Consider the following 24,834-nt stretch of genomic DNA (forward strand, 5'->3'; position numbering starts at 1 on the left):
AATCGTTCCTGCCACCAGAGTAAACCGTTACTTAATTGGGCAGTAAACAAATCACAGCACTGCATCTCTTTTAGCAGCTGGACAGCAAAGTGATATGGTTGTAACTGTGTGTGCCTAATGCTTTATCAATCTCTGTTGTGGTTCAGCCCCAGTCAGCAACTAAACACCACGCAGCCGCTCGCTCACTCCCCCCACCCCTGTGGGACGGGGAAGAGAATCGGACGAGCAAAAGAACTTGTGGGTTGAGATAAGCACAGTTTAATAATTACAATAAAATAATAATTATAATAATGATTATGATAATAATGACAATAATGATAATATAATAAAATGGAAAAGGAAAAAAGACCAGAAACACAAACAATACAGCCGCTCACCACCCACCGACCGACGCTGCCCGTCCCCAAGCCGTGATAGCTGCCTCTCACCCCCGGCCAGCCCCTCCCAGCTAGCATGCTGGGCATGACGTTACATGATATGGAATATCCCTTTGGCCAGTTTGAATCCGCTCTCTCAGCTGTGCCCCCTCCCCTCCCGGCTTCTTGTGCACCTGGCAGAGCATGGGAGGCTAGACATGTCCTTGACTAGTATAAGTGCTACCCAGCAACAGCCTAAACATCTGTGTGTTATCAACATTGTTTTCATGCTAAGTCCAAAGCACAGCACTATGGCAGCTGCAGTGAAGAAAATTAAGTCTATCCATCCCAGCTAAAACCATGACAATCTCACACACAACAACCAGTGTCCTCATAAAGTGGAAAGGACTCACAAGTGGATTAGGAAAACTGTTAAGCAAGTTGCTGCTCTGTAGCTTGTCCTGTAGACTAAAAGCATTTGGAGATGTATCTGACCCATTACTCCATTGCTCCATACAGATCAGCTATGCAAGTCCTATCTGTAGCTATCTTCCCTGGAGACTGTGTGATCTGTGCTTTCTAAGAAAGTTACACTGAATCTTCCTGTTTTTATTTTTACAATCACTAGTTTTATCTTGAATGAAAGAGGACTTGTGTGGAAACGGAGAAGTGATCTCATTACCCTCGGACTATCTTTCAGACTTATCAGGGTTTCAGATGAACAGTGGAGGTGTTTCTTGCAAACCAGCACAGAAGGACACTAAGTGCATTGTGTGCATGCTTCTGAGAAAAACAGCCTCTTCTGAGCCGCTCCTTTGCCACTGTGCCACTCTGAGCAGAGCGTGGGGCGGGACCCTGCCTTCAGCAGAGCAGGTCAGCCCAAACAGCCTGGCCCGCTCCTCAGGTCGTGCACCACTTCCAAACCTTAGTTTCCCAAGCCACAGCCAAATCTTAAAACAGCATAAAGCCCTTCTGTGTTGGTATTTGTGTGCAAAGTGAGGGAAGGGAAGGGGCGTTAAAGTCGCCCATTGCCCATTCCCAGAGCAACCTTCCTCCTCCCACAGCAGGAAGCCCAAGGAGAAGCAGAGGGCACACCAACCCAGCCTGATGCCTCTTCAGCGTCCCATGCACCAACGTCTTAGTCCAGGCCTTAGACGCTCAGCATCTTCATAAAAACCCTACGTGCTCATAAATGACATTCACTGTCAGTTCAACTGAGATGGTTAAAGCCTGGCTAAAGCGTGAACCTGGTCACAATATGATACAGCAAGGATATCTGAGCTGCTACTGCCCTTGCTGAACCCCTCCAACACATAACTAAGGGCTAGCTCCTGTCAGAGTTTCACAATTCGTTGTGTTTTGCTAGCACTTTATCTTTTTCCCCAATAAAACAAAGAAATGGAAGGAACAGTGAAAAAATAAATGCCAGTGGGAGAAAAAAAAAGGGATAGAAAAGAGTAAGGACAATTCTTCTCATTAATGTGGATATTTAATATTCTAGCCTCAATCACTGGTTACAAATTCTTGTTTGGAAAAAAAAGGCCAAGAAAAAAATCAAAGTATTTGGAAATATTTCTCCTTCCAATCACTTTATCTCCAAATTATTTCCCATTTCACCCAGAAAATCTATTTCTGGTTTTCCCAGTGTTTGTACAAACTGCTGCTGCTTCCCTTTTACCACAGTTGTCTTACCGCTTTCTAAACAAAACTCTTAGGGGCCACAGACAGTTGAATTATGGAAGAACTAGTTAAATCTGCACTTGCCCTTCCTCCTCCCAAAGTACCATGATGTCTAACCTGTCTGACTGTGTTAGCTGTTGTTTCAGAATTATAGTATTAAAGCCACAGGCACTTGGCAGTTATTTTTAGCAAAATTTTCTTATTTATGTAATGATTTAGACACAAATACCATAGTGGCAATTTTTCAAAGGCAATAACTTGCCACTAAGAAATTGTACATATTGATTGTCTGACACTAAACATTCTGAATCTTAGACTATTAGCGCAACAGAACCATAAAAACTCGATGCTTTCATTGTTCTGCAAAAATTATTTCATCTTACCAAGACTATTACACATACCCAGCAGATTTCAACTCAGTCAGGAGACTAAAAGTGCCCAATTAGCTTAAGAAAAACTGTTTTCCAAGTATATACTCATATGATTTCCACAAAGGCTATACCATTATGTTATAAAAAGGAAAAGAATCAAATATGTTTTCATGAAGAATTTTTTTTCTAAAACATTTTAAATCCACTGCCACCTTTGAGACAAACATTCATGTATTGTTCCACAACATTCTCACACTGCATGTCAGTTTAGAAAGTAACTCATCCCACAAATGAAGCCAGTAAAAAATGTCATTGGACCCTATTACAGCTGAAGATATGTAACTGAAAACTTTACTCTAAACCCGTAATGAATTCAAACCCCAATTCCAGAGCGTTGAAGGTTAAACCCAAATGCTCTTAAACGTGGAAGAAGTCAAATTAACATCCATATGTTTATTTTTGGCATTAATGCTTTTCCAAGCTTGCTGGGGGGGGTATTTCCAGCTTGATTTCAGTTTCTTAGTTCAGAGAATGACCTATTTCCCAGCCAGTGCTGTTATTACAAGTATTCTGGCCAGAGCAGCAACACAGAAATCTTCCTTTTTTTTTTTTTTTTTTAAATAAGAACATTTTCTTTAAGAATTAATTTCATTAAAAAGACTATCAAAATCTTTCCTTCCTAGTATGTTAATATTTAGTTTCCAAATTATGTAGCTAATGCTGTAAGTGCTTGCTTCTCAGTACTTCTCTTTGCCCTAGATGTCACAATTGGAGATGACATGACATACCCCTAGAAGCATCAGTGGGGTGATGGATTATACCCATTCTATTCTTTTGATACCCCGCTAAAACTGAAGCATATTACAAAATAATGGCTTCGTCCTCAAACACAATTTTTTTCAAAAATTCTACTGCATGTCTGTGAGGAAAGGCGTACCTAAACCAGTTCCTGTCTTGCATAAGCACCTGGGACAACTACGCGTGGCACGTGTGCAAAGGGCCAGCACAACCCCGGCGTGACAGGGAAAAACAGCATTATGATTCTGAACAGATCTACAGCTAGTGGCAGGGTACTGACTGGCAGCAGGCCAGTGAAGCACACCATTTTATATGATGTGGTAACAAATACTGGCCTTGTTCAGTGGGCCATTTGGAGAGGTGCTGTTACAGGAAGCAGTACACACAGACCTTTGCTCAGACCAATGGCTAGATGGCAATTTTAGTGTGAACAATCAAAAGGCTGAAGAGTACATTATTAAATCTAATCCACACAGACCGATCATGACACTGTTCTGACCTATGTTTCCCTTCACGTACTAAAATAAAAGACATAGTTTCATACATCCCAGACCTCATTAACCCTTTATTCAGTGGAATTCAACCCCATATAATTTGGACTTACCTCACTAAACTGTTGGCAGTGTCAGGATCTTGTGCCGTTACTGTGCCAACAGCAGTCCCGATCTTCGCATTTTCATAAACTTCCATGACGTAGGAAGGCATAGTGAAGAGCGGAGGTTCATCCACATCGCCAACAATGATCTTCAACATTGTTACATCTTTGAATGGTCCCAAGTGTGAAAAGCGGAAGTCAAGGTGAGTATTTGCTCCTTCTATATTAAGTGTATATGATTTCTTTTTTTCATAGTTGAGTGGCTGTTGGCAGAAAAAAAGATTTATCAATGCAATTCTGTACCTCAGTTTAGCCTTCTAGCAAGCTAACTACGTCTTTTCCATTTAACTTAAACCACTTTTCTTCATGTTACCGGAGAGGGACAATATTCAGTAACATTCTGTCAGCCACTGCCATACCTTGTAAGTAGAAGGATATCCATGAAGCAGGATGGATTCAGGTTTTTCTCTGCAACAGAACTGTGGGCAAGGAACCAGTTCTGCAAAAACTCAGGGTTTAGAATGAGCCTCAGATTCTTGCATGATAATGTAAAGTCTCTGGATTTTATAATCTTTTGATTTTTATTGGTCAATGCTAAGTACTGAAAAAGGTAGACTGATGTATCCCAAAATAAATTAACTTCATATCTTTAATTAACATGTTTAATAGACAGTGATAGCGATACTAAAATTCTTTTGGGCATCTCTTCTCTTAAATCCTCAAACGAAAAAAGCAATTCTTTGCAGGAAAACACTCAGTTATCGTAAGAGACAGGAACTTAAATGTGTAAGAATAGCCTCAACATGTGCTTGTGTGCTTTTCCAATCAGAAAGGGCGCATCCCTATATTCTAAACTATTTTCTTTTCAATTCTTCACCAACAACGAGAGAGACAACTCTTCAGACTCCCTTACCGTGTACTGCTGTGCTGCACACAGAGTATGCTGTCATAAATTGGAAGAGAGTCTGCAGCTGGGGATACACCTTCTACAGAGCCTAATGTTCCAATAAAGCCCAATAGACTGCACATCCCCAGCTGTACCATCCACCAGATGTGTGCTGCCACTTTAGCATTGCCCGGTTATTTAAATCAATAGATTCCTGCTAGGAATGCTACCTCTATACTAGGAATGAAGAAGCTGGGAGTCTGACTCATATCACACAGCATAGATACTGTCTTTCTTAGGAGTCCCATTTCTAGCTTGCTATTTACACATGTGAAAGTCTCATCCCCCTACCAGCGGGTTTTCAGAGTATTGTGAATTAACTTCACTGACCTGATAAATTTATTTTATCCATACATTAGCATGGTAGTACACTGTCTTATGCAAGATATAGGACAAACATGACACACCCAACTCTCAACTCTGCCAGTGTCAGATAGTTATGTAGTATAGGGGACTAAAAGGATATTTAACTTAAAAGTATGCAAGTAATGAAGTTCCATTAGCAGATATAGAATTAAGCAATGTTTTTACTGGAAGTCATGTTTACAGGGCAACAACTATTTTGAGTTTCTTCAGTCTCACTAAATAACAGGATACTTCATAGACATTGAGAATTTCATGGGAGAAGTTAGTTTTTCTATATATTATCTGTTAGTTCTAATTAGTGAAAAAGGTTTTTAAAAACACCAGTTCAGTTTCAGGCAGTCATAGGACAGATTTCAAATTTCAGACTGCTATTTTTGAAATGTGCTTCTACGTTGAGCAAAAGCACTCATTCATGAGAATAGACACCTCAGTACTTACTGGGTTACAAATTTCTGGCTTCAGCCAATTTAGGGAGGTTAATACTTACTATCATACTGAGCAAAGCAGGTAGTTTGTACGGATATATATACACTACCACTAAGTTTCCAACAGTCTCAGGACCCAGGCATAACACTAAAAGAAGTTGCATATGCGTGGAATTTCTTTTCTAAAAATCAAAATTATTATGACATTATGGTATGGCAGAATTCCACTATGACCAGTATCATTCTGTGTGGGCCTGGCAGCCTGCCTGAACAGAACTCAGTACAATACTCAGGCCTTCAACCAGGGCTAAACTGGTATTTCCTATCACCCCAAAGAGTGGAAAAGTAGTACTTAAGGCAAGAAATACGAGGAACTCAATGTGTGATTTGTCAATGTCAGCATGCATTTCATAAATAAAATCTACAGTAAATTTGACTGATGATGTAAAAGAAAAATAGTACAAGATTTATACATGTTATATATATGTTTGATTTCTCCCGTGTATTGAAGGACAATTCATTCATTCTCTTAACTCTAATGGTATGAAACTTTTTTTGTACTTTGCTTTCTCTGTAAAAGTAAAAATTTTAAAGGCATGGAGATTTACCACAGCCTGATAAATCAATTATTATGAAAAAAAAAAAAAAAAGACCTAAGTATGCTAGTCATTTAAATCAATTCATAAGAAATATACGTTTAGTAAATTCTAACTCAGCTGCTGTTCATTTATTTATGAGCAGGGAAATATTAAATAGTATTTTGCACTGTTCTGCAGCATATATATTCTAAGACCAAACAAGTTTACAATAGGATTGCAAATTGTAACTATGATGCCTTTTTGGAAAATTAAGTTTATACTGACAATGACTGGATTAGGTTGTACAGGAAGATTAATTTCTCCCAGAAAACACACGAGGAATAATATGAAGTCTAAAGTCTTGTTTTCTCTTTTGTGTAGTTATTCAATCAGACAATAACAGCACTTTTTTTTTTTTTGTCTAGAAATACAAGAACAATCCATTCAGATAATCAGAAAGAGCTGAAATTGCAAGCACAGCCAAAGCAGTTTTGTACTTCCATTTTCTTTCTTTTTCTCCTCATAATGCCTCGGAATTAAAGAATCAGATACTGGGACATAAGAGAAAAAGAGCTTACTCCCTTTCACGATGATTCACAGAGATGTAAAACACAACTATTCTCAACACAGAGCTATTTGAGACAGAAAAAGACACATACTGTCCTAACAATTATTATTACCAGAGGTCACAGTTAGTAATATTTTTTTTTTATTTTCCTTGTAGTCTTCTGAGGAGAAGTAAGGTAATTTACAAGAAAAGCATGCCCTGTGTTATTCCATATCTTTGAACAACTCACAAGTACAGTTGTTACTTCGCTTTTATTTTTGACAAAACATTAAAAAACCGAAATCTGGTTGCAATATGAACCTACAGAACTGTATTTTGCTAGGCTTCTGCTTAAACACTGTGTATGTGTTGAAACTGACATTTATCCTACATTTGAAGAACAAATTGGGCCTGCCTAATGCTGTGTTAAGAAATTTGCTCATAGATTCATCCATTATTTCAAGCAATCTGAGCTATTTACCGGTACGTGGGGTTTATTCCCATATTTTTTTATTTTATATATATGATTTATTAATCATAACATTCAGCTTAAAATACCTAAGGTATTCTAATTCAGCAAGAGTGGGCATAAAAATGATAATGCAAAATAATTTACATATACAAAAGAAATATTTCAACTATCCCCTTAGATTTACAATAGGACTCATGTAACTCCAAACAGCCAAACAGAAAGATGTGGCTCTGTCCCTTCTGACCCTTTGCTCTCTCCAAGAGAAGCAAATACTCAAATAAATTACTTGTAAAGATGTTAACTTGCAATGTGTAAAACCGAAGTTTAAATTCTCCCTCATTTAACTCACAGACAGGCCTTCAATATCAGTCACCTATCTCAGTCATTAGCTGTAGCCATTAGGTAAGAGAGGCAGCACAGTCCTCTCTCTCTAGAAATCTAGATGATCATTTCTAGATTTACTTGAAATTTTCTTAACACTGGAGATCATTAACTCTTTCCTGGAAAGAAAACAAAACATTTACATTTTAGATGGGCCTAAACAGAATCTTTGTTCATGCTTCTTATTTTCCCAAAGTACAATGTCTTTCCATGACCATTATCCACATGTATTCATTGGTTATTCTGATTTTCATGCAAAACTGAAAATACTAAATGTAGCTCAAGTGAGCAGTCACAGGGCTAACTGGAAAATGCTTCTGTTCATTATACTGCAGTCTGTGTTTCAAAGACCAGCCTCCCAAAAGGAATAGCAGAATTTTATGAGAAGTAAATAGTTGCTTTCTGAACATTTCCAGTCTCACTATACAAAATGGAAGAGACATGGGCTGTTCAGACCATTTTTTTTCTGGGAAGCCTGAATGATACTTGCTGCATTGAAGTCAGGAAAGTTCTAGCATACTTCTCTGAAAGTCACAAGGGGTGAACATGCTGACCAGTCATTCTCTGAAGGACCCAGGAGTAATGCCTTTCACTGTGTTATTTTGTTTTGGTTTCCTCTAGTCTCTCACTCAGGCAAGGAGTTGCATGAGGCAAAGGGAAAATCCTTATGACGGTTTGCAATCAATCCTTTGTGGCAGGATCTTTGAGACTGAAGGGTGGCTCCACAGGGCTTGTCGATAGGGGAGATAATGAAATAATGGATGTTTTGGGTCAGCCCAGAATGAGACTAGAAAAGATTCCTTCCAACACTCACAGGCTTTGTACGCCTGTTGAACAGCCTAGCAGGGAGGTGCTGAGAAATTTGATTTTTGCATCAGAACCTCAAATAAGTGAAGTTTCAAAAGCTTTGAGGACTTCAGATCTTCAGACACAGCAATATATTTACTTCTGGCTTTTCTGATGTGCCTACTATACATTCTTCCAGAGATGTATTAGAGGACAAATCATTCTATTCTATTGTTATAGAAGGCACTGGTATCTGATATATGAAACAAAACCAGTCCTCTTCTTAATGGAGATGATCTCTTTTGGGTAGGCTATCGAACTTACTCAGCTCCAAACACAATCTAAATTAAAAGTAATTACAGCGCACAGTATATAAAATACTTACTAAACCGCATACAAGATCTGAGAAAGAAAAATTTAAAAACGACATCACCTTTTTGTACTGTACAAGAGGATATTATAACTTCTGCGAGGAAAGAATGGAGGTATTCTACACCAATTTATGTAGCTTTAAGTGCTGAATTTCTGCTCAACTGAAATTATACCATTACTTAAGCAAAATGTACCCTTTCTTGTCTTGATGGGAAAATGACTCAAAACACTGTCATGTGTATGTGCAAGAACAGGCAACATATGCCTTTGTCATATTCCAAAACAGAGTGAAAATCTCCCTGAAGCTATTTTGTCTGCCAAAACCAGTAAGAAAAGTGATTTTACATTTTTTATGTGTGGACTCTTTCATTTTTGTTGCAAATTCTTCCTTTCTGCTTCATGTTCTCAATATGCATAACTGTTGTATTTAATGAACAATAGTCATGGTGAACTTTTAAACAGAGAACAATGCCCATTTTGAAGAAGAAATAACAGATTATGACATTAGCTACATCAAGGCCACTAGGAAATAATTTAATGGTATAAAAAAGACAGAGTTTACTTTTATGTGGCTGAAAGAGGTAGGCATTATGCAACCTGAAATAAATCTTTTTAAGATACTGGGACAGATAGGAACCCTTTTTAAATCATTATGAATTATAAAAATAACATTTACTTCAGTTACAAAAATTTTTTAAAGATGTGACAAAAATTTGCATACATGCATATCTATTCAGGTGAAAAAAATTAATATTCTTTATTATAGTTTTTTTAATTCTCTTTTCCCACATTTTTTCTGGTTCTCAGTCCTCCTACCATATTACCAAATATGAATACAAATTTGCTTTTTTTTTTTTTCTGGCTGTATGGATATAACTGATGCCTGCAAGACTCAATAACAACAAATCCACATAAGAATTGCTAATTGATGTCTGTGAGTTCAAGTAAAAACTGAAATCAAGAAAATATTTCCCTTTATTGGAAAAGTTTTTTTAAAAAATATTACTTAAATATAAAACCCCATCTCTCTGGGTTATTATAAAATTAAATTGAAATTAAATCTAGTCATAGAATATTGGCATAAGTTGGCAGGCACTTCAGGAAACCTTCACTATGAACTCAGTTCAGAGGATTTAATATGGAGATGAAATTATCTATGGAATTAGATTCGTGCGTGGAATGCAGTTAAGAATGAAACTAAATGGCAAGAACACTTTATAGTTAATAGTTTAAATAGACTAGGATAAATATAGGAAATTCATATTAATGATAACCAGGTGATGACTTGCCAAGTTACATTTTAAGTCTTTATAAGCAAGTCAGTATTTACATTACACTGTGCACAATACTTGACCTTTTACAAGCCAGCTGGCAAGTTAGTCAAAGAATAACAGTCTATGGAAACTGAATTATACATTCATTGCCACAGATAAACCTTCTACATCAAGATTCATGCAGTTTGGGAACAACAGCACAACTTCCAGACAGATTTTACTTCTTTCAAATAAATTTAATGTGCAAACACATATTGCAGAAAAATTAAATTGTCTTAATAAGAAATTCAGTAAGATTTAGATTATTATAAATTTTAGATGTGACCATTCAAAAAGCTCAGAAGATTTAAATAACTGTTTCCTTGAATATTCTTTCTCTCTGCATTTCCTGTAAAGATTTAAAGTGTCTCAGGTAGCAACGTGGACAAGCTTATATTGCTGAAGTTCGTGGTTCAATAGGTTTACACAGTAAAATGTTTTCATCATGGTGTCTTCTTATTCAGCATTCATCATTATATTTTAATTACATACACAGGGAGTTTTCAAAATCTATTGCTTACCTTCTTCAGGGAAAGAATTCCTTCCCTTGTTTCCTTGTCAGTAGATATGGAGAACACCCCAGAGCCATCACCATTTATAATTGTGTACTTCATGTCTGCATTTGAACCAGTGTCTGCATCATTTGCTTTGATTTTGCCAACTGCTGACCCAACTTGAGCTGATTCAGGAACATACAGTTGATAATGTTCTGAGGAGGGGAAAAAAACACAATAGCTTGGACATTTTCTAGCCAAACTAACTCCGAGAACTGTTATGTGCTTGATACACTTCTGAGTAAATGGAAGAGTAGTTCACAAGCAAAACTGACAAATAAACCTATGGACTTATTTAGGTTCCTGAAAGAATTCAAAAGGGAATTGTGTTTTACTTGGGATGCTTTAATTCCCTATTCAGAAACCAAATTATCTAATGCAGGATTTTGGTTTTCACAGTTATTTTTGCTGTTCATGACGTAACACAGAAATGAAGTCTGAAGCTTACTTCACACCAGTATTTTTTAAAGTTTATCTTTTCCATAGCAAAAATAGATTTATCTTCACCAGCTATCAAAAGAGTGGTTAAATGAGTACTTTTGAACTACAAAATCTTTGTAATTTATATTTATAATTCATTTTTTCTGAAATCTGCTCAGTTTTGCAACATTGCATCAACATTTTGCAACACTGAATCAACACATATTTTGCAACATTGAAGCAACACTTATTTTTTTCTACAGAAAAATGTAATAAATCTTAATATTTTACCATTACCACTTTGTAGTGTTCTCATTGCAGCACAAAACACTTTGCACACAAATTTTAATTGGTATCCTCAGTAAAGGGAAATGAATGTAATGGGTACATAGAAGTATTACACAATTGTGCCCATAAAAAGCATCCATAATAACTATGAACTCCTTTCAGTGTTTTTATGACCTGTTAGGTTAATCATTAAAAAACGAAATATTAAAATAATTTTCTTAACTGTCCTTTTAATCCTTTTGGATTAAATCTCCTAACAGGTTGCCTGGGGGACAGGAAGTTGCTACGAGGAGAAAAAAGTGGCAAGCAGACACAATGTGACTACATAAGCCTCAATTTCTGTCTGAAACTAGGCCAGAAAGACAGCTAAAGGAAATTTTCTCCAGTAATGCTAGTGGTGTAACACAGCAGGGCTGCTGAAATCTACCAGCACGGGAAAGGAGAATACACCTTCAGTAGGTGTGCACAAACAAAACCCCACCCCAAACAACCCCCCACCCAAATCCCTCCCTAACATTCTGCACAGTTTACGTCACAGGCCAACCACCAACACAGAAAAGAGAGCAAAATAACCACTTCTGTTATTACATATCTCCTGAAACTCTACAGCATTTCTCCTATATTCCTCTTAGGCATTCTGCAATAGTGAATGCAATAGTGCAACACTGAGGTGCAGGACAGTGGATCAGAAGATGCTACACATCAAAGCTAACGTGTTGTTAACAGTTGGCTGAGTTTGAACCAGCTAGCATGACTGCAGAGGTGCCCTCGGCAAGCATGTATAAAGGTAAAATTTAAATTTAATTCAGAGATTAAACCTGCATTATGGTTGAAAATGACTATTTGTTAGATGGATTGAAGAAATGATGAACCTACAGAAGTTGCAATTGCAGAGGGAACGGATGTTATCACTAAAATACAACTAACTTTAGACACCTGTTAGAAAATAGAAGATTTTATTATAAATTTGACTAATTCCTTGCACAATGGTTCTTAAACATATTTTATAGTCTTGAATTGATTTCGTAATACCAGCCCGTAATACTAATAAACAAATAGTAGTGTGAGGAGGATGGATGGGTGCACTAAACATTTTTAGTCCAAAATGAAAGAGAGGTTTCCTGGGAAAACAAAAAACAAATTACCATGTATTAGGGAAATCTCAACTGAAACAAGAAATGTCCAGCAGAACAAAAGAAAAAGTATAGTTTACCATGTAAAAAAGAAAATACCAACACTGATGTAACAGGAAATTGCTCAGTAGTTGTTTCAATTAAAATACATTGTTAATTCTTTGATACAATTCTTTGAAATTCATATAAAATCCATCTTCACAAGTTTTCAAATAAAAGCTCTGCCATGTATTCTTTTGCAATGCTTCGTGCTTACAGATGATGTCAGCTGACACTTTCATATTGCTTGTTGCTTTATTTCATACATAAATTATAGTGAAGGGATGAGATTCATTTTGGAATTTACTTATTGTTAAAATAAATGTGAAATGTGGTCTTTTGACACTTTTGCTCTGACTAATGCATTCCAAAAAGGAAAAGGTTGAGACCATAAAGAATATGTTATGTAGAGGCCATAAAGAATATGTTATATAATCAAGCCACTTCAGGAACTGGAAGTGTTAGAACCCACATGACAGGGTGAACTAATTAAGACACTTCCAAATAGTCAAGCTAGTTCAAACATAACCACATAACACTACACTTTGCTTTATAATCACACCCTAAGTCTTGGCCATCTGTTTCAGAAAATCATTTTACTGATACCAACTTCAAACATCTAAAATACTAAAACTTCAAGCAAAACAAATATTTGAAATCACTCACTAATTATCTGTCAGTATTTGTAGAACTTAAAATGTTTCCAGAAAATGGATGGAAAGAAAACTGTTAAAAAATAAAAACTCTTAGATCATAAGGCCAGAAATGTTTTTCCAATGAGTATTTAATCACTGCTTCACAGACAAAGCCTGTAGATGTCTCATAAAGACATGAGCCTAATAGATAATTACAAACAATACTATCTAAAAACAACAAATGCATAAAAGCATAAAATTCAGCAACATGAAGGTTAGGTAAAATATATTATAGACATTTATTTAGACTAGCGGTGGAAATTTGAAATATTCTTACTAAACTCTAAATTGTGAACTTTATTGCTAGACAGTAAAGGAACCAACTAAAGGCTCAATTAAACATTTCCTTGGGCATTGAATAAATTTTGATAGGACATTAAAAATAATGTGGGATGCATATATGTGAATTTATGATTCTTTATTGTGAGCTATGAGTCTGTCCCAACACTCTAAAAATTGGTTGGTAAGTTAGGAGCCCTGAGGATCTGGTACCAGTCTGTATCAAAACTGTTTCACAAAACCTGCCCAACTTGAACAGGTTGTTCCTATGCTCCCAGCATCACAGCCTTTCAGGAGCTGTTGTAAAGCAGAAGTTTCAAACAGTCTTGGAGATGTTCTAAATTGTTCTAGAGGAGCTGCCCGGTGGCTTATGGATTAAGATTGATCTGATTGTCGAGGTTGATTTGGTTCTCAATTTTTAGTTAAAATTCACTCAGATGCATTCACTTAACTCATGAAATGAGTAAATTAGTACTCTTTCACAGGTAATGTACTGTATGAGATAGTCACACCACTTTGCACGACTCTATGCTAATTGAAACACTGTTCAAATACATATAGGTGATCTTCAGCTTTCTATCAGTAAACTATACGGCTTAGTTGTAATTATAGTACAGAAACAGGGATTCACAGAATGGTAGGGGTTGGAAGGGACCTCTGGAGATCATCTCATCCAAACCCCCTGTTTCAGCAGGGACACCCAAAGCAGGGGGCACAGGAATGCATCCAGGTGGGTTTTGAATGTCTCCAGGGAAGGAGACTCCACAGCCTCCTTGGGCAGCCTGTGCCCCTGCTCTGGCACCCTCACAGGAAAGAAGCTTTTTCTTCTATTCAGATGGAACTTCCCATGTTCCAACTTGTGCCCATTGCCCCTTGTCCTGTCATTGGCAACTATTGAAAAGAGCCTAGTCCCATCCTCTTGACACCCACCCTTCACATATTTATAGGTATTAATGAAATCCCCCCTCAGTCTTCTCTTCTCCAGGCTAAACAAACCCCAGTCTCTCAGCCTTCCCTCATAAAGGAGATGCTCCAGTCCCCTGATCATCCTGGTAGCTCTCCGCTGGACTTGCTCAAGCAGTTCCATGTCCTTGGGGGCCCAAAACTGGACACAGTACTCCAAATGTGATCTCACTAGGGCAGAGTAGAAGGAGAAGATAACCTCTCTTCACTTGCTGGCGACACTCCTTTTAATGCAGCCCAGGATACCATTGGCCTTCTTGGCCACAAGGGCACGTTGCTGGCTCGTGATCAACTTGCTGTCTACCAGTACTCCCAGGTCCTTCTCAACAGAAGTGCTTTTCAGCATGTCAACCCCCAACCTGTACTAGTACATGGGATTGTTCTTCCCCAGGTGCAGGACCTTGCACTTGCTGTTGTTGAATTTCATCAGGTTCCCCTCGGCCCAGCTCTCCGGCCTGTCCAGGTCTCGCTGAATGGCAGCACAGCCTTCTGGTGTATCAGCCCCTCCTCCCAGCTTGGTATCATCAGCAAACTTGCTGAGGTTACACTCTATCCCTTCGTCCAGGTCATTGATGAATATGTTGAACAGGACTGGACCCAGCACAGACCCCTGGGGAACACCACTAGTAACAGGCCTCCCATCCAGACTCTGCCCCGTTGATCACGACCCTCTGAGCTCTGTTGTTGAGCCAGTTCTCAATCCATCTCATTGTTCTCTCATCTAACCCACACTTCCTTAGGTTGCCTGTGAGGATGCTATGGGAGACAGTGTCAAAAGCCTTACTGAAGTCATGATAAACAACATCTACTGCTCTCCCTTCATCTGTGGAACAATTCACTTCTCATTTCAATTAGCCTCCAGGCAACCTATAACACTGTGTTTTACTCTTAGAAAAGCAATTTCTCTGTCTGAATCTCTCAGAAAAAGAAGTATGACAGTATTTAATGCAACTCAACAAGCGTGTTATGCACTTTATTTTATTCATTAATCTATTTTGTTGATAATTTTGACTTATTTTTCCTAGCTTACAATGTCCTCTTGAACAGAAGGAATTTCCTTACTTAAAGGAAGGGAGGAGAGGCATAATACTGAACTAATAGAGAGATAAGTAAATATTCGGCCTGCTTGTTATTTGTTTATCCAAGGTATAGTTTTAGTAACATGAGGATGAATACTGATTGATAATGTACCAACAGATGCATTCATTCATACAGCACAGTGTATGCACTGATGCCTTTATCTACTAGCAAACTGATAAATGCAGTAACTGATTGCCTTAATGTAAAATACCACCATATCCTAAATGTATATTGAAGTGCTATGTGAAGAAAGTTTGCTTGAACCTACAACTGACTAAATACTCAGTTACAAGCCAAACTGATAAGATACAGAGAACAAATGGACAGTGAGCCAGGCTCAAAGATTATGAGCATAAAATTTAACTGGCAGCCAATTAACAGTATTTGTTCAGGATTCAAAACTATGACCAAAACTATTTAATGTCTTAATTAATGACCCAAATGATGGGTTGCATCTACTTGCAGCAAGCGAGCAGACAATACCAACTTGGCAAATAGTGGTCAGCATGCTGGATGGCTTTGCAGCAAAAGACCTGAAAAGGGCCTTTCAAAACGTGACTAGACAAGGCCCTTAACAGCTTCAGCTAACTGAACCTGCTTTAAGCAGGTGTTTGGGTCAAATGACTTTTTGGATGTCCCACATGAATCTATGCTCCTGGCATTCATGAAGCCATGTCTCATATTTTACTACCAGCCATCTTTGATAACACTAAAGTGCAGCTCCAACTGTGGATTGTGCTCAGTCTTGCTTGGTGGATTACTACTACAAAGTTATTCTTCATTCACAGAACTGCTTGTTTTCATTAAATGTAATAGATTACTCTGGATTTCTCTTTTGAGACTGCAGTTTTTCAGAAGTCCATTTCTCACAATATGTCCTGGACATCTGTTACATCTTTCTTTACTGTGCTTATTTTTATATAATAAAACCAATTTTAATCCATCATCATTATGAATAGAGTAATTTTTATGATCCCTGAAGCTCAGTCAATTCTCTATCTACTGTTATTGTTACTGTTTTTGTTCCTTAGCTAAAATAAGGAATAAATTTTTAAGATGTGTGTTTGGTTTACTCTTCTTCCCTGTCGAAAAAACAATGCTTTTGCACTTTCTAATAATATATGAAGCGCAAGTGAAGTTATTTCTTATTTGCAGATACAACACTAAAACAACCTTCAAAATCAGACATTTTGCTTGCCTTGAAACTCTGGAGGACATAGTGTTCTCTGGTCAGTCTAGAAAAAAACATTCTTAGATGTAATAGACTCCTTTGGCTGGAAGAAGACTTGTGCATCCCCACGCCTCTGCTTTTTACATATCAGTGTAAACCTGGAATTATGTTTGTGATTAAGATTATAATCAGTGATGAGTTTAATTTCTGTTCCATGCAATTTTACCTTCACAGACAGCAAATAAAAGTACCTGAGAACTTTCTGACTAGTTCTCAGAGATCAAAAGTATTCCAACTTCTTGTAAATAGTGTGAAGTTTATGTCACTCATGGGTAAAAGCAGAAACAGAAAGAAAACTGGGTTTCCTGAATTTTCAGATTCAGTACTTTCCTGCAGGTATTGAACACCCAAATGCAGATTTTTTAATGCAAACATTGTGGGAAAAACCAACGCATACGCTCCATAATCATCACTAATGAGCAACCAATGGTTGGGAGTGGTGCAGCAGTCTCTGGAGTGGTGCTGTGTTGAGCATATTCTATGCCATTTGCAGAGGGACCATGACTACATCAGGCAGCTTGGGTCACCAGAGAGCAATCACAACACCTGTAAAAGGGATATGCTCTGTTTCGACTGTGTTTGTTTTTGTTGGTTGGTTGTGTTGTTTTTTTTTCCCTGGCATTAGCACAGCTAGGATTGTGCTCCCATTGTGGTTTACCCTTATAAAGGACATGAAAATGAAGGCAGTTCTGAAGAACAATCCTTAAAATGGAGTGGTCCTGCTCCCAATTCTCTACTCAGTAAGCAAACAAAACAAACCCCCCTCATTCCCAAAACCATTACTGCCTCATTCGAACCCTTATAGAAAAAAAATCCCTTTTTTTCTGTCTAGAGTATTACAAAATTATTTTGATATGTATGATACACATAATGAATATTCTACATTTTACATAGAAATCCTCGTAGACAATACCCAATTAAGTAAAATAAAATCCACTGCTAGGCACCACCCTACTGTTAGAAGTAAAGTTGATGCACATAGTTGGCATTAAAACTCAGTATACAGAACACGTATTTTCTACAAATATTTAGTCAGACCTCAACATAAATGTATTTTTGCCCCTTCCAGCTTCCCTTTATATTTGAATTCCATAAACAATTCTGTGATCAAGTTTTATTGTCATTAATTCTTGTTAGAGTTTTAAAATCAGATACTTAAATACTCTTTAAATGTATTACATAGATGTCCTTTAATTTTTACAGTAAAAATCTCACTACAGGAATGACACTTATTCTGCTCAGGAAACAGAATATCATGAGACTTCCTATGTGATCAAATGCCATTAAACAACTTATTCAGATTTCAGTGATAAATGAAACAATTTGGTAGCTTTAACTTCAAATGTTATGCAAATATGAGAGCATTTCAATCTTCTCACAAAGGAATGGAATAAGAAGACAATTAAACATATCACTTTACACAGTATTTTCCAGTCTATGGAAGCATGCACTCTAAGACACATGTACTTTATTTCTTATCTTCTAACTCTCTTTGGTACTTAATAAACATCATCTCTTAGGTAATGTATTCCTCATCTCACATATCCATCTCTTTAAGCATACCATGGATGAATGATTGATTCTAGCATGTTAGAAAGATACAACATAAGAGGAATTTTAGAAAATCACTCAGATCACTGAGGCTTGTGCCTTTACCATTCTGCTTCCTCAGGACATTATTGATGCTAGATGCTTTTTAAACAGCTCATTGTCCTTGTGCAGCAGCCTTGCTAGGCAGGTGGTACTAAAGACTTCTTCTGGAGAATCAAAAAAGCACCATATTTCTCTTACGTTTAAGACAACAGTTGTTGTCTCTTGGCCTGACACATGCAAGTCACACAGCTTCACCAGGTAATAAAAGCATATAGTAAGATTTTTCCCCTCCACATGTGCTCCTGGCTGTCACAGTCAAAAGCAAACTCATGTTCTGAAAACTGACAGAAATGGAAGCTTGCTAGCTCATATTTACCTGCCCCACATTCAGTTCCTGATGTGACACTTTAGCCACTTCTAAACAAAGAATAATTAAGGTCAGGGGGCTTGGAGATTTACTTGTGATGATTCTCTGTAAAGGCAGAAAATCAGTATACTGAACCATACTCACAGAGGAAATGTCACTCACTGGTCATTCACTTTGGAACCTGAGAACACACTTTATAAAGACAATTAATTGAATAACTTCTCTGCCTTTAAGAATATGAGAGAAGCAAAATTCTCATTAGCAGTAGAATTATACCATGTGACTATTATGTGAATATGTACTATAATCAATTTTAATAGCTGTTTTCTTTAACAAATAGTACAGCTTCTAAAACCTATACACCCCATGAAATGCATTGCCAGATTTTTACATCAAACTTAAACACAGTCCTAACAACATTCTTAACAACAGAAAATCTTGCCACATTTCTTTCCTTACACATATAACTAAAACCTGATTTATGTAGATACCATTATAATTTTAAAAGAATATACAGAGATACTGTTTACATCTGATCAGCACTAACAGCTAGAGTTTCTAGGTTACAAGTAATTATTTCCATGTCTTTTTTATATTGAAATACCCCTGTTATAAAATTTCCTAATAAGATACTAAAATGTTCTAGATTAATCTTTATGTCTCAAGTTAGCTGAGACTAGCATGTTGGGCAAGAATTCAGTTTTGCAGAAAACTCCCAGTATTAACCAGAGGTGTTTTAAAAACACAGCAAAAGGAATTATCTTTGAATAGCCCTTAAATTTTCTCATGAGAGTCCACCCTTTAAATCTCATTATGTTGACTCAATTTCACAACAGTACTAAAAAGAAGTGACAATTAATTTTTAAGTAATACCTGTTTTGGACATAAAATATATTAATATAGGCTGCTGTATTTCCTTATCATCTAGAAATACATAATTTCCTGGCATTTCCCCTGGCACATGAATATATGTTACTCATTTTATCTTTTAATGAGATACTAGATTGATCATGCACACCAGGGCTATCCTGCCTGCTATTTACACAAAGAGCTGTTTCTGAAGCCGACTTTGTCTAACTGCTAGGATGGAAGAACAAACCTCCTTAAATCTTATAGATGGAAAAAAATTCAAATCATTATAATCTGTAATTCTTTAGGCATCCTGGAACACATATATGATAAAAATTCTTGTTAATATGTAAAATATAATTCTAGAAAAGCATGTCCTAAGTTGTGAACCACCTGTGGAAACAAGTAATGAATATGGTAGTACAAAAATCGTATCTGTGGAACACAGGAATGAGATGAGAAGAGAATAATATTAAGTTACCAGGATGGCAACTTCACTTCTGAAGAAATGGAATGAAGTTATTTGCAGGAATATACCTTCTGAAGAAGAAAATATTAGGGTTCTGTGAAAATCTGGCTTTAAATCAACTTTCTACATGTCCCTTTAACCTGATTTAAGGTCTTACTAAAAGACCTAAGCAACTCTTCTGCAATAACTTGGGACTATTCAGTTGCAATACCTTTTACCTTCAGTATATTACAGCTAGGTGCTATTGGGAATAGTCACAAAGGTAGTAAGTGTTGTAGTGTGAAATATGAAAAAGGCATTCCTCCAATTATAATGAAAAAAAAAATCTTATTAAATAAGTATCATTTAAATGTAGAACAATTTCTGGAATGAAATGCTTCCTAATACGCCCTGGACACTGGATCATTGCTGGACTCATCAACATTAAATAAACAACACAATGAACAGGAAACTAGGTTACTGGGTATGAACAAAATCTAATTTACAAAGGTGCAGTTGATCAGATGTCAGCAATCTTAAGCCAAACCAGTTATCAAGTCCTTTTCTTTTGTTTTAAATCTGAGTCTCCTGAGGACACAACTTCTGTAATCATTTTAATTCAATAGTCTCCAGTAACTTTTAACCCCTGTCCAATTTCAGGCATATCTAACAAAAGGGCAGAGGCCTCAAATACATTATGATTCTACAGGCCTCTTAACAACTATTTAATAGAGGAGAAAGATCTGCGAAAAGAAAATCAGAGAAAATTCTGCTTCACTCATCTCATTTGGCAGCAGCCAAGTGGTCAATCAGCAGGCAGATAGCTCTGGACTAGTCACCACAGGAGGACAGGACAGCTTTACAGTGCGTGGCAGTGGGGACTGAGAGGATGCTGATGGTTACATATTGATTGGGATCATAGTAACTGGATGCACTATGTGGAAGTGGGGGTACTGAAAGGACCATATTTGAGAATAAATTCCAAAAGAAAATGAACAGGAGATACCTTTGCACTTAATTAGCTAATGAGTTACATTAACAAGACCTTACCAGCACAGAACAGAGTTGTTGTCTACTTCTGGGACATGATCTTCCTTTTTCAGAACTAGCTGGAATATCTTCTTACAACAATCCTACTTAAACATGGCTCTGTACTCTTCATACAATTACATTATAAAAAGTGAGGCCAAACTGATTATGCATATACATAATTTCACATTACGTCTATATACTGCCATGAAACAATAAAGCCTCAAGAATCAAGCTTTATAAAAAATGTTTTAAGCCTTGACTTGTGTTAAAATTCTGTTTTTTCATAAGGAACTGAGCTAGATGTATCAAACAATAAAATCTACAAATGGGGTATCAGGAAAATAATTTCCTTGTAAAACTAGACTCTACACAAAATAACTAAATATCTCCTACACACTGTCCAGAGTGTTATCGTTAGCATTTGATGTACAAAACATGTCAGTGAAAGCATCTGCCTAGTGTGATGATCTTGATGCAATCAGTATCTATTCATCCTAAACAAAGCAAAACATGCAGAATCTATTCACCCTAAACAAGACCAGAGAGAATTAATGAAAGAAAACTATACAGAAAATTCTGATGTAACTCAAGGCTGATAACAGTGTCATCAGTAGATGGAACATTTTCTATCAGATTACTGAAATAAATTTATGACTATGAAATTAGGGCCCTCAGCCATCAACCAAGTGGATCCTTCAGTGGTAAAACTAACAAGAACTGAGAGATGCTGATTATTGAAAAGCAAAAATCTTCTCATGCAGAGCACTGTTTGTCAGCTTACATTAAATAGATAGTTCATTTATAACTGGACTCTGAAGAAAGGAAATTTGTGGTGGTGAAGAAAAAGGAATCAGTATTGTACAAGATGCATTGAAGTAATTGACAAGCAAAACGTATTTGAGGTTTCAGGTTATTCTGCTGCTGAATTCACAACCCCTTGCCTACTCCTGAGATACACCACTGTGTTTTGCAAGCAGAATTTTTCAGCTATGTTTCCTGTTCCAGAGTTTATTGTTACCATATATTTTGGAATTGCAACCGATAGACTGATAAAATTAAGCAGTAATGTTTCATATTCTTCCTCCTAGACTCTTTGATATTCTGGAAAACTGTAGCTCTTCTGTTAGTAATTTCTTCAAAAGAAAGTCAGCTATATTTAGAGCCAGTGCAAAGAAAAAACACAGCAAATTCATTTAAGCAGATATATTTACAACCTCCATTTCTAAGTTTTTAATAGATTTTTAAGGTATTTCTTTAAGGGGTACAAATCCTGCATACCTGACTCCACATGCATCTCTAATGAACACTGAACTACCAAAAGCAGAAAGATATGATCTTTTAAATATATACAATAAAGCATACTTATAAATAAAACAAATTATAAAAGCATCAATCAGATGTCCTTCCCAGCATGTTCTCAAGTACTCATACAGTTAGAGTCAGATTCAAAACTCACAAGTATGGTAACGGAGAAAAGGAAACTAACCAAAAGAAAGTCTGTGGTTTAGCTGAGGCTCAGCCTGTCCCAAGGGTTATACACTTGATATATGCAGTTTTGGTTAGCACATCCCTTGAATTCAATTCTGAATGTGACAAGCCTCAGTAAGTTTCATTTAGCATTCCGTCTAATAAGGAAATTGGAGAGAAATTTAACTGAAAATCATGGCATACAAAAAAAAAAAAGAGACGAAAAATAAACAATGAAGTTATTTCTATTAGTGCAATACTCATGTATTATTGTAATAATTTATGATGCCAAGATGGCCTGATTTTAGATCATCTACACTTTTGTTCTGTTTTACTAACATAAAGCTACCATTCTTTTGCAAAGGGTTTAAATTATACTTGTTGAAAAGGAGTAAAAAAAGCAATGTTACAGTCATAACTGTGGCATAGGAATCCTGTGGGAAAGATAAAGCAAATGTTGGTACTCTACAAGACTTGTTCTAGGACTAATATCTTCTGTTAAAAATGGTAAGTTATTTTGCTTTGTTAAATAATGAGTTTTCATTAAATGTGAAATGATGTTTTGTAGTTTTCAATGTTATTTTTTGCAATTAATAGAATCCTTTAAAATGTATAGAATATAACCTGAACATTTTATATTTCTTCCATTTCTGAAAAAAATATTAATAGAGCTAAAGAAATACATATGTCAACATAAAGTTCTGCCTGCCAGTCAGCTTAATATCCAAAACCTTCAATTAGAAATAAAAGAAGCCAATTCTTGAAACCTGATACGTAGGGATCCATTTCTCTCTGAGTTTGCCGGAAACTTAGGACACTTTAGGACAACTATTTCAGATGTTACATTTGTTCAAAGATATGCCTTACCTTTTGCCTTTCCAATAGTTAGGAAGTATTAAATAGAGTGAGGGATGCAATGACAATTCTGTGGAACATAAAACCAAATATACTTTATTTAAGGCTGTGTTTCAAAGGCTTTAAGTTCTTATGTGTTTGTGAGGCACAGAAAAAATATTCATTTCTACAACACTTTTAATGAGCCTTCTTACTGCTTGACCAGATTTTACATAATGTGTATTGCCAGGGAGCTTTGTTTTGCCCCGGAGCTTTGTGATCTCTATTATTGTTTATAAATCTTCTCTTTCAAACAGCTTAATGCATTTCCCGGTGGATGTACCTACAGCTACCAGTCTATTATGTTCTACAAGGGCTCACACAATGTCTGAGTCCAGCTTACAATATTCTTTTTGGCCTTGAGCCAATCTGCAGAGGAAAGCAGGTTTAGCTATGCAATTACATTCCAGAAGACTTTTAAATAAATTGTCAACTGAATTCAGAATTCCTACAAGACTCCAGCTGCTGTGTCAGATCAACGTGTGCCCAATGAGTCAGATATAAATGAACTTCCTATTAGTGGTCATATTAAGAAATTCTAAGACTTCTAGCATATACGTTTCATATATGCATGTGACAACATTCAGTTTGACATCAACATCAACAATTCATTTAACTAGGATAAAGGCAGACTCTACTGTAGCTCAACAACAGTGAGAAACAGCTTAGGTTTTGACCATCTGTAATGTAAAAAGTGATCTTGAAAGTCTGCATGGGTATAGAGGAAGAAAAAAAACGATAGATGTGTATGGAAGCAGGCAAAGGCATGCTGGATTCAGTCTTTTAATGTATTACCTTTTGTGTTGTCTACCATGGGAACAATGTAATTCACTTGTGGGATCAAAATCACAGTTGTTGAAATATACATTCAAAAAGGACTGGCGAATAACCCACATATGACAAGAGTATTCCTTTGCCAGCCATCTCACTCTTACTCAGTGTTTAATTGAAAGAAATCTTCACTGGTTTCAATATTCTAGCTACGCCATCTCTGTGCTTCACCTGAAAATGCTGGAAAACTGAAAAACGTTGGTGAAGCCAAACACTTCTCAAGCTGCCATCTCCCCTTGAGAATCTGAATACTAAATGGATTTCACTAATAGCTTCTTACTTCACTGAAAATCAACACGATTTTCAAATCAGTTACATGGTGAAATTGTACATACTCTGAGGAAACCTGGGTGGATTGTCGTTGACATCAGTGAGTGTGATATTTACAGTTGTTGACCCTGACAGCCCTCCGACCTGCCCAGCCATATCTTTGGCTTGAATGACAACAGAATAATGCTCTCTGGCTTCCCTGTCCATGTTGTGCAAGGCAGTTCTGATGACTCCTGTAATGGAAAGAAAACAAACAAACAAACAAACGAAAGATCAGGATTAGCCAGATGATGCTAGACAATCAACTTGCTTGAGGATATGACGAAATTAAAATCGTATCTATTAAACCAACTATTATATTACTAAATAATTAGCCCAACTTATATAACAATCCTAGGCAAAAGGTACATTGCCA

General features: G+C 36.7%; 1 protein-coding gene across 1 annotated transcript in view; it reads right to left on the reverse strand.

The window, feature by feature from the left end:
- The window catches only part of CDH18 (cadherin 18), a 206,140-nt gene that overhangs the window by 53,209 nt on the left and 128,097 nt on the right, over positions 1–24,834 (reverse strand). Inside the window, exons 5-7 of the mRNA XM_064443422.1 lie at positions 24,485–24,652; positions 10,508–10,695; positions 3,810–4,063 (exon numbers count right to left, since the gene is read on the reverse strand). Of these exons, the coding sequence (XP_064299492.1) occupies positions 3,810–4,063; positions 10,508–10,695; positions 24,485–24,652 (610 nt within the window). The remainder of the gene's footprint in view (positions 1–3,809; positions 4,064–10,507; positions 10,696–24,484; positions 24,653–24,834) is intronic.

Source organism: Phalacrocorax carbo, chromosome 2 (genome assembly GCF_963921805.1).
Source record: "Phalacrocorax carbo chromosome 2, bPhaCar2.1, whole genome shotgun sequence".
NCBI lineage: Eukaryota > Metazoa > Chordata > Aves > Suliformes > Phalacrocoracidae > Phalacrocorax > Phalacrocorax carbo.